General features: G+C 39.5%; 1 protein-coding gene and 1 non-coding gene across 2 annotated transcripts; both read left to right on the forward strand.

The window, feature by feature from the left end:
• The first annotated feature begins 2,209 nt into the window (after positions 1-2,209).
• LOC141586698 (uncharacterized) lies at positions 2,210-2,644 on the forward strand. The gene has a single exon (XM_074408007.1). The coding sequence runs from the start codon at positions 2,210-2,212 to the stop codon at positions 2,642-2,644; it is 435 nt and encodes a 144-aa protein (XP_074264108.1).
• A 6,589-nt stretch (positions 2,645-9,233) lies between these two features.
• LOC141624748 (small nucleolar RNA R71) lies at positions 9,234-9,340 on the forward strand. The gene has a single exon (XR_012534557.1). It is a non-coding gene; the product is annotated as a small nucleolar RNA R71 (small nucleolar RNA).
• The last annotated feature ends 1,790 nt before the right edge of the window (positions 9,341-11,130 follow it).

The following is an 11,130-nucleotide window of genomic DNA, read 5'->3' on the forward strand; positions in this document are numbered from 1 at the left end:
AATAATAATAATAATAATAATAATAATAATAATAATAATAATAATAATAATAATAATAATAATAATAATAATAATAATAATAATAATAATAATAATAATAATAATAATAATAATAATAATAATAATAATAATAATAATAATAATAATAATAATAATAATAATAATAATAATAATAATAATAATAATAATAATAATAATAATAATAATAATAATAATAATAATAATAATAATAATAATAATAATAATAATAATAATAATAATAATAATAATAATAATAATAATAATAATAATAATAATAATAATAATAATAATAATAATAATAATAATAATAATAATAATAATAATAATAATAATAATAATAATAATAATAATAATAATAATAATAATAATAATAATAATAATAATAATAATAATAATCCGGCTCTCTCTCTTATTTCTCTCTCTAAAAATCGTCTCAAACTGCGATTGCGATAGGTTAGCTTCTCCTTTACGCAACGATGGCTCGGGGCCGGGCGCCGAAGGCAGTAGGGCCTCCTATCCCTGCTGCTTCTGTGGATAATTCACAAGTCTCAATTGAGGATGAGACTGGAGTTTTAGGACTCACTCCGGTGCAATTGGCGGATTACGTGGCTGCTGCGACTGGTGTTGACAAGGGGAAATCTGTTGTTTCTCCTTCACCGGTCACTCATGGGGATGCTTCTGGCTCTAAGCAACCTGTTCCGCCTAAGAAGACTTTCTCTCAGGTGTTGAAGAACTCTTCCAAAGGTATGAGCCTCTCCTATGTACCTGTGGTTAACTCTTCGGTTACCATTGAGGAGGATGATATTGTTTAAGGAGGTTGAGTATTGGCAAACCACCCTTGTTGGTACTGTGCTGGGAAGGCAGTCTACTCTAGCACAAATTGAAACCCTAGTATCTAAGTCCTGGACGCATATCACCACCCCGGAAGTTCTATACTTTGCTAAGGGTTGGTATTACTTCCGGTTTGCGTGTGCTGAGGATATGCAAAAGATTAGGTCTGATTCCTGGAATGTTAATGGATTTCCCCTAGTTTTCAAACCCTGGAGTCCTACTGTGATTGATGAACTTTCTATTACTCATGTTCATGTTTGGGTTTTGTTTCCCAATCTAGACCCCTGTTTCTGGTCTAACTCAGGCTTAAGTAAGGTGGCTAGTGCGGTTGGTAACCCCATTTGTGCGGATGAATACACCACAAACAAGAGCAAATTGGCTTTTGCTAGGATATTGGTGGATGTTGACCTGTCTAAGGAACTACCAAAGGCTATTCAAATAAATTCTCCTTATCGGGGTACTTTATTGCAGAAAGTTGAGTACGAATGGATCCCTCACTTTTGTACTGCTTGCAAAAGGGTGGGACACACTAAGGACAGATGTAACCCTGCTGGGAAAGCCAAACCTAAAGCTGTTTTTCGTCCTAAGAAGCCTTCCTAAGCTGCTCCAGTGGCTGAAAGTGGTAAGCAGAAGGATAAGACTCCTGTCAAGACTCAAGTTAAGAGCTCTGTGGCAACAAATCTGGCTAATAGATTCTCTGTTCTTCAGAATGAGCCCATTCTGGAGCCTGTTGCAGAGGGGACTGGTGGTTTGGTGACTGTTTCTCACCAAGAATCAGATATTCATTCAGATTCTGACCATGGATCTGCTGTTCTTTCTGATTCTGAAACTGAGGAGACTTTGGTTATTGATGTGGATCCTGGTGGGGTGGTCCCTTCCCATGATTCTAACCTCTTGCAACATTAGGGGTCTAAATGACCCCTTAAAGCAACAAGAGGCTCTTAGTTTCTTGTTGGCTAATAAAGTGGACTGTGGGGCTTTTATTGAGACTCATGTTAAGAATAATGCCCTTAGGAATGTTAGTAGTACTTTTTCTGCTTTTTAGTTGGTTCATAATAATGACTTCCATTACCATGGGAGAATCTGGATTTTATGGAATCCTTCTGTGATTTCTCTTACTGTTCTAGGTAAGTCTGCTCAGCATATTCACTGTGCTCTCCTTCACCATGCTACACAGAGGCGTATGGAGGCGACTTTTGTCTATGCTTTCAATGTTAGACAAGATAGGAAAGAGTTGTGGAGGCAACTTTAGATTATATCTGCTAAGGTTGCTGCTCCTTGGATTTTTTTAGGGGATTTTAATGTTGTTCTTAAAATGGAGGAAATATTGGGTAGTGATCATTAACATCTAGCTGATATGCAAGAGTTTGGGCAGTGTTTGGATTCTTGTGGTCTTGCTGATCATCCAGCTACTGGATGTCAATTTACTTGGAATAATAAGCAGGGCAATGGACTTAGATGGGCCAAGTTGGACAGAATTCTTGCATCCCAGCAGTGGTTTTGTAGCTTCCCTTCTACTGCCTCTTTTCTGAATGCTGGTATTTCTGACCACTCCCCTTGCCTTGTTAATATTGCTGATAATAGTCATGTTAGGAGGAACTTCAGGTACTTGAATTGCTGGGCTCTTTCCCCCTCTTTTCAGGCATGCGTTCAGGCTGGGTGGTCTCAGGACTATTTTGGGGGGAAAATTAAATCTCTTTTTCAAAAGCTTAAAAGACTGAAGGGTTTTTTGAAGGAGATCCATGTTGCCTCTTTCACAAACCTCCCTGCTAGAGTTACTGAAGCTCAGTAGGCCCTTCTCTCTTGTCAAGCTCAACTTCAGGCCTCTCCCATGGATCCTCTTCTTCATGCTAAGGAAAAATCTCTTTTGACTGAGTACCTCCTGATTAAGAAAGCTGAACTGCAAGCTCTTTCCCAGAGAGCCAAAGTTCATGAGCTGCAATCTGATGACCTTGGTACTAGATTCTTTTATGCTAGGATTGCTACTAGGAAAGCTAGAAATAACATTGGGACTATTTTGGATGATTCTGGACACTTATGCACTGGTACTCAGGAGGTTGCTCAGGGGTTTGTTTCCTATTATGAATCTCTGCTGGGTGCTTCTAGTCCTGTTATGCCACTGCCTGAGGATATTTTTGAGAGTAATTTAGTTCCTTCTGATTGTTGTGCTGACCTGGTTAGGCCTGTGCATCTTAGAGAGATACTGGTGGTCGGACTCACTTGGAGGTTTAGTTTTCGGTACTTGTCGTTAGGAGCACCTAGACCAAAACACAATTTATAACTTCACAAACAACTCTACAATTAGTAAAGAGGCAAGTAAAGGTCGGATCCCAAGGGACGGGAATTGAGATGAGATTTTCAATTGCAACTAGCGGTGTCTAAGGGTGTCACAATTTGGGGTTTGAAGTAGAAGATCACTAAACTAAATAGCAATAAAAGTAAACAAGCAAGATGATTAAAAAGGGGTGTAAACAATTGATAAAAGGCACTAGGGTGTCATGGGGTCATAGGGGTTCATGGGAATTGATCATACAATCATATTCTCAAATTATAAGCAAGCAATTATTGTTGTGATGGATCGAGTTGGTTTATATCTTACAATCCTAGGAAAGTTTGGGTCCCGGAGCCGAATCGATAAGATTGTATAACACCTACAAGTCGACTTAATCTTCCCTACTCAACTATATGCATGGTCTAATGAGACTCGAGTTGGTTTATGTCTTACAAGTCTCAGTGAAAAGATAAGTGATGGTTGTAAATGCAAGGATTCATAGGCTTAGCATTTCATCAAACATAACATGTGCATAAGTTGAGATCACAACAAGCAAGCAAATAAACTATGAAAACATATTAATTTAAGCATGAATCATCCCCCATGTTGGTTTCCCCTAATTACCCATTAACCCTAGCTAAGAAAACTACTCACTCATTATCATGTTGAACATGCTAGCAAGGTTGTCAATCATACCAACAAAGTGAAACATGATGAATAAATGAAGATAATTAACAATAATTAAAAAGGGATTAAAAGAATTATACCTACTAATGATTCCAATAACAAAGCAAAGAATAATAGAAGTACTTGATGATTGATTGGAAGGTTGTCAATCTCCCAATAATAACCCAAATAATCTTCAATTACCCAAAATGAAAGATGGACCAAAGAGAGATTAAGGAAATGAAATTTGTATTAAAACTTGATTAAATGTTGATTACAAGATTAAAGAGAGATTTGATTTATATAAACTAGACTAGAGATTGCTAAGAAGAACATGATCTTCTAATTAGCCTAATGGGGTATTTATAGTGGGGATTATGTACATAAATTAGGGTTTACTAAGGGCTTAAATGACGATTAAGTCCTTGAGGAATCCACGGTCTCAAGGGAGACTCCGGTCTCCTTTTTGCCGGTCTTAGAAAAATATGCGCATCCTTCCTTGAAACTTGTAGAAGACGAAATGGCTGACACACAATCCGAGCGTCCAGGGCACGGGACGGGCGGATTGTGGAGGTTCTGCCCGAGCGGATTGTGGTGGTGGACGGGCGGATTGGGGTGATTCTGGACTGGCGTCCAGCTGGGGAAGACGCTCGGATTGCCCTTGCTGGATGAGCGGCTTGTGGACAATCCGCTCGGATTGTCTTACAGCTACTTTCTTTCTTCTTTTCTTCCTTTTTCTTCATAAAATCCTTGAGGATTTCCTCGGGGATGCAAGGATCTTTTCTCATCATTGCCCATCTAATATAGTATGTACAAAGGCCTTCTAATCTTGTCTTCTCTTTGATGCTTGGTCATTGAATTCAATCAATTTAGCTCTATTTTGCCATGAAAATGCAAGGTTTGCACTCCTTTCCTACCAAGGAAACAAAACCTCAAAGAATATGCAAAACAAAGGACTAAAGACAATAAATGACCCAAATATGCACTAAAAAGCATGGGAACAAGGCTAATTCGGGGACTAAATATGCTCTAATTATGGTCACATCAAATATCCCCAAACCGAACCTTTGCTCGTCCTGAGTAAAGAGGTGACAAAGACTAGGACCGTTTTTTAAACTAACCTAATAGCATAGCCGATATGAGACAATTAGCGGGTCTCACTCCGCCCCTTCAACTCACAACAAGACAACCATGAGGTAGGATGCCTTCTTGCAAGGCAAGGTGGGTCTTGCCAAAATGGCGACACATCCAAACATTAAAGCACACAAAATCAAGTAATGGATGCATCTATAAAAGAATAGCCACTTTCCTCATCTAAGTGGCGGAAATTATCTACAAGGGAAGCAATTCAAGGGTACACACTCCTTCATAGATGCAATTTCTTCAAACTACTAAGCCTAGAAGGATACCAATAAATCACCTCCAAATTGTGTCAAGCTAGGGTACCTTTGTCCTCAATCGTTAAATGCCTTTGTCAAGAGTAGACTCCCTATGGTGTAAGCCTTAGAGCATTGTAAGGCTTAGTGAATTCCCTTCCAACATTTAAGGCCGACTCAAGTAGAACAAAATCGAGATTTGTAAAGTGATTAGTGTCTTTTCTTGCAATTATAGTATTCCCGATGACCTTGTGCCACACTCTAATGCCCGGATGGTGGACTAATAGAGCGCGACAAGCATGAAAGCTCACAAATTTCTTCCCGGAAATCGCCTCCCAAAGAGGAGCGGGGTCATACTTTTCGGGCTTCTTGTGATAGTATGGTGTATCACTAAGACCTAATGCTTTACTCAAAACATCAAAGGTGATGCGCCTATTCACATTGGCAAGGCGAAACTCGATATATGTTCTAGTCTCTACCTTAGTCACTTTCAATGAACTCAAGAATTCCAAGGTAAGGGAGGGGTATGTCAATTCTCTTGTAGTAAACAATTTTCCCAACCCCATGGCTTCAAAGAAGGCTTTTGTTTGTTCAAGGACACCCAATTTGTTCAAGGCATCTTCACATATGAATTTGGTGGGTAGAATGGCTTTCTTAGCATACTTGGCAAATGTATCCCTATGGGAGTTAGAAATGAAAATTACCTCCGGATAGTTGGGTAATTGAGCAATTTCCGGAGTTGTTGTTGTTGTTGCTTCCAAGGGAGGATCTTGTTGTTGTTGAACTTCCAAGTTTGCATTAGCAACCACCGTAGCCATTGAAGCTTTCTTTGCTTGAAGGCATTGTTGCCTTTTTTAGAGTGCCTTTGCCTTGAGTGCCTTTGTTGACCCTTTTGTTCTTTCCATTGATGATTATACCAAGAAAAGATTGAAAATCTTCAATTTCCAATTATACCCAAATCGATTTTAAGATGAAAGGATTTGCCTTTGTATTTCAAAAATCGACTCAAAGGTTGAAGATTTTGGTGCTTGGATTGATTATTATGGTAAAAGGAGTGATTAATTGTTGTTGTAAGGAAGTTTGGATTTGATTTTGTTGAATTTGGTTGAGGAAATCTTGTTTTTGATCATGGAGAGGATGAGGGTTTTGGGGTTTATGGGTAGTGTTTTGAATGTATGAGTGAATGAATGAATGTGGGAAGGGGTATTTAAAACACCCGAAATTTCAAAACTGTAGGGGGAAGACGAGCGGATTCCCTTCGGGACGCTCGGATTCTGCCTAATTTGGGTTCAGGAAATCTCGCCTAAAGACGAGCGTCTTTCAGTGAAGACGGGCGGATTTCTGCAATTCAGTACGAGCGGATTCCTTCAGAGACGAGCGGATTCTGTTACAGGAACTTCTCTTATTCTGCACTGGCAAAAAGACGGGCGTCTTCTTGCAAAGACGAGCGGATTCTCTCAGACGAGCGTCTTCTCTGCTGGGACGCTCGGATTCCCTAACAGACCAAAATTTTCAATTTTGCAGCTCATTTGGACGGACGGATTCTGCCATAGACGCTCGGATTCCCATAAGACGAGCGGATTCCCTATAAGGACGCTCGGATTCCTCCTAGTCTACCCGGATTAAGTTCCATCCGTGCACTTGCATATCCCGTGTCATTTTCATTATTCAAATCCCGTGTTCTTCATTGTAGGGGCACTACTAAGGCATGAATAGCCTAGGCAATTGCTATCCCCACACTAAGCTAAAGCACTACACATCAATAAAATCATTAGTCCCTCCCTCACTTCTCTCAAAAATGATAAATATCTTGATCAAAGCATAAAAATCCAAAAATGACAAAAATGCAATGTAAGAATTAAAATGCAAGTTAGGGAGTTAGAAATATTTACAAATGGTGGTTTGGAGAGGACTCCACCAAACTCTCATCCTTAGTGAGATGTCATGGGGGCATGTCCAAGGTGTTGTTGATGTTACTCAACACCTTGAAGAAGTAGTCAAAAGCTTGTTCATTATTATGATTAAGATCCTCAATAGATATTTGCACTTGTTGTCCTTCATATTGGTCTTGATCGATAGCATTACCAATGTAGGGATTGAAAATCCCTTCAAACTCATCGTCCCAAAGACCACAAACTTCATCTACTTGGTCACTAAAGATCTCTTGAGTTGATAGAGACAACTCTCCCACTTTCTTGTCTTGGCCAATGAGGCCATCTTCTTCATTGCTTGACTTTGGTGAGCTTTTCAAGCTCTATTTGTTACAATTTCCTTGCTCTTTGAATGGAGCATCATCGACTTTCTTCTTCCATTGGAATTCCGACTTCTTCCTATCATCCTTCCGGCTATAATGATCAACCATAAAACATGGTTCATGCAAACGGGGAGCTCTCATGGTCTTGTCAAGATTGAAAGTTATGCTTTCATCTCCCACTTCTAGAGTGAGCTCTCCATGCTTCACATCTATCACCGCACCCACGGTGTGCAAGAAAGGTCTACCTAGAATGATTGGAATGTTGGAGTCTTCTTCCATGTCAACAATGACAAAGTCCACCGGGATGAAAAATTTCCCAACTCTTACGGTAACATCTTCCCATATCCCCAATGGTGTCTTCGTCGATCTATCGGCCATTTGGAGTGTGATATTGGTGCATTTAAGCTCTCCCATCCATAACCTTTTACTCACCGAGTACGGCATAACACTCACACTAGCCCCTAGATCACATAAGGCTTTATTGATCGTGGTGTCGCCAATGGTACACGGTATTGAAAAGCTTCCCGGATCTTTAAGTTTTGGAGGTGAACTCCCTTGAAGTATTGCACTACTCACCTTAGTGAAGGTGATAGTCTCAAGCTTCCGGGTCGACTTCTTCTTTGTAAGGATGTCTTTCATGTACTTTGCATAGGCCGGCACGTGATTGATTAATTCCGTAAAAGGAATCGAGACTTCCAAAATCTTCACAATCTCCAAAAATTTTCCAAGTTTGTCATCAAATTTGGACTTGGCTTGACGACTTGGAAAAGGAAGTCTAATCACAATGGGCTCCTTCTCCTTGGCCTTGTCTTCATTTTTCTTTGAAACTTCTTCTTTTGATGGTTCTCCATCCTTGGAGTTTTGCACAACTTCTTCTTTGTCACTAGCTTTCACAACTTCATCCTTAACTTGCTTCTCCGGTGCTTCATACCTTGTACCACTTCTCAAGTGAATGGCACTAACCGTTTCATGTCTCGGGGGATTACTTTAAGGTGGTAATTGCCCCTTTTGTCTTTGTGAGCTTGAAGATGCTAGTTGAGTTAATTGGGTTTCCAACATTTTGGTGTGGGCTAGGATGTTGTTGATGGTGATTTCGTTTGCTTGACTATCCTTTTGCATTTGAGTGAAAAACTCTTGTTGATTCTTTTGCATTTGGAGGCCCGCTTTTTTAACATCAAAACCTTGGTCATTTTGTTGATTGTATGGAGTTCGATTTTGGTAAGCTTGGTTTTGGTTGTAAAAGGGTCTTTGATTTTGGTTTCTCATGGGAGGTGGGGTGTATGTTGGTTGATGATTTTGGACATTTTGGCTTTTGTATGAGAGATTTGGGTGGAATTTGGTGTTTTCATTGTAATAGTTTGAATAAGGGGTACCACTCTTGTATGCTTGAAAAGCATTCACTTGTTCATTTGTTCCCCTACATTCACTTTGGTCATGTCCCAAAGTTCCACAATTCTCACATATCCCACTTGGGATTGATGAAGATGCCGTCATGGCATTAACATGATGCTTTGGTGATTTTGAGGCTTCTTCAAGTCTAGCCATAGCTTTTTCGAACTTCAAATTGATGGTATTAATGTGAGCACTAAGTTGAGCACCCAATTGAGTAATAGAGTCCACTTCATGCTTTCCTCCTCTAGTAGCCTTGCGAGGTCTACTATATTGTGAATTATGGACCGCCATTTCCTCAATCTTGTTCCAAGTTTGATTGTCGTCAACTTCGGTGAACATTCCATTTAATCCCATGTTGAGAATGTTTCTTGAGTCTTCATAAAGACCGTTCCAAAATTGTTGTACCAAGAACCACTCGATAAGTCCATGATGAGGACATGAGCGACAAATTCCCTTGAATCGCTCCCAAGCTTCATACAAATATTCTTCATCTCTTTGCTTAAAGCCCGTAATTTGAGCTCTTAGCATGTTAGTCTTTTCCGGTAGATAGAACTTTTTGTAGAAAGCTAGAGCCAACTTCTTCCAAGAATCAATTCCGAGAGTAGCCTTATCAAGGCCTTTCAACCATTGTTTTGTGGTGCCAATTAGAGAAAAAGGAAATAAGACCCATCGAATTTGGTCTTGAGTTACACCGGTTTGAGAAATCGCATCACAATAGTCACAAAAATTCTCCATGTGAGAGTGAGGGTCTTCACTAGGCATCCCCCCAAATTGGCTTCTTTCGACTAATTGGATAAATGCGGATTTGGCAATGAAATTTCCGGTTAAATGTTGTGGTGTGGGAGTACCGTTGGGTAGGTTCTCCTCGGTGGGTACGGAATGTGATGAAAATTTAGGCATTGTGGGTTGATTTTGTGTTGGATTTTGTGTTGGGTTTTGTGTTGGGTTCTCCTCACCTTCTCTTGCAAAAGGGTTGATGAACTCAATAGTATTTGGTTGAATATCTACAACCTCACCAATACCTCTCAAAGTTCTCCTAGCAAGTCTTCTATTGGTTGTCAAAGTCCTTTCAATTTCGTAATCAAAGGGTAACAAGTTACCTTGTGATCTTCTAGACATGCAAAATATCAAACAACTCGAAAATAATTAGAACAAACCTTGAGGAGTTTTACTTCCCCAAGGCAAAGAAAGACACAACTAATAACAATATAAGAAAATCTAAATCAAGTTAACACCGTCCCCGGCAACGGCGCCATTTTTGGTCGGACTCACTTGGAGGTTTAGTTTTCGGTACTTGTCGTTAGGAGCACCTAGACCAAAACACAATTTATAACTTCACAAACAACTCTACAATTAGTAAAGAGGCAAGGAAAGGTCGGATCCCAAGGGACGGGAATTGAGATGAGATTTTCAATTGCAACTAGCGGTGTCTAAGGGTGTCACAATTTGGGGTTTGAAGTAGAAGATCACTAAACTAAATAGCAGTAAAAGTAAATGATGCGTGTCTTTTATATGATGTTTTACATCCCATTTTACACGCATTTCAGAGCTCATTCATGTAGTTTATGCTACATTTTTCCCTATTTCCGTCTACTTCCGTATTGTTGTACATTATTGCAGAAATGTGAAGAATCCAGCGGAAATCGAGCTAAATCCGTCCCCGAGTATCCTGCATTGCATTTGACGTGAAGTATTCGCTTAAGGAACGAGCTTGGTGCGCAATTCAAGGCCCAAAAGACAAATCCACGAGATTATAGAAGTCAATAGCAGCTAAAGCAGTCGATCGACCACTACCATCAGTCGATCGACCAACCTGCGGTTCCGTAAGCTATCAGACACTAAAGAGCGATCGATCGATCGCCATGCTTAGTCGATCGACCAAGTCATTGTCCCAGACGAGAATTAAAAGATCGAGGAACTTGAAGCCCATTATGTTTAGGTTTTGATAATAAGTGTCACGTATGTTTGCTATATAACGTAACCTAGAACATCAGATAGAGGCATCCAGTTTTGATCCGATTTTTATCTAAGTTTTACACAGTAACATTCAGTTTTTATTAGGGTTCGGAATATTGTTTTAGCATTGGAATTTCGTTCTTATTCTTAATCATTCCTCTGCAATCTCGGTATTCTTCTGCCTTATTTGAATTCACTCTTATTTCGTTATTAGTATAGAATTGCTAGTTAAGTTCCCGAAACCGTTTTATCGCTTTATGTTAATTGTTTGTTCTTTTATTCTTAGCATGAATTCAGTAATCTTTATCGTCAATATTATTGTTATTTTTGCCATAGCCATGAGTAGCTAAATCAATTGTGCT

The sequence above is a fragment of the Silene latifolia genome, chromosome 1 (genome assembly GCF_048544455.1).
Source record: "Silene latifolia isolate original U9 population chromosome 1, ASM4854445v1, whole genome shotgun sequence".
Classification (NCBI taxonomy): domain Eukaryota; kingdom Viridiplantae; phylum Streptophyta; class Magnoliopsida; order Caryophyllales; family Caryophyllaceae; genus Silene; species Silene latifolia.

Bases quoted from the DNA above. Each gene is read 5' to 3' on its own strand.
- LOC141586698 (XM_074408007.1), top strand. From the start codon at position 2,210: ATGCAAGAGTTTGGGCAGTGTTTGGATTCTTGTGGTCTTGCTGATCAT.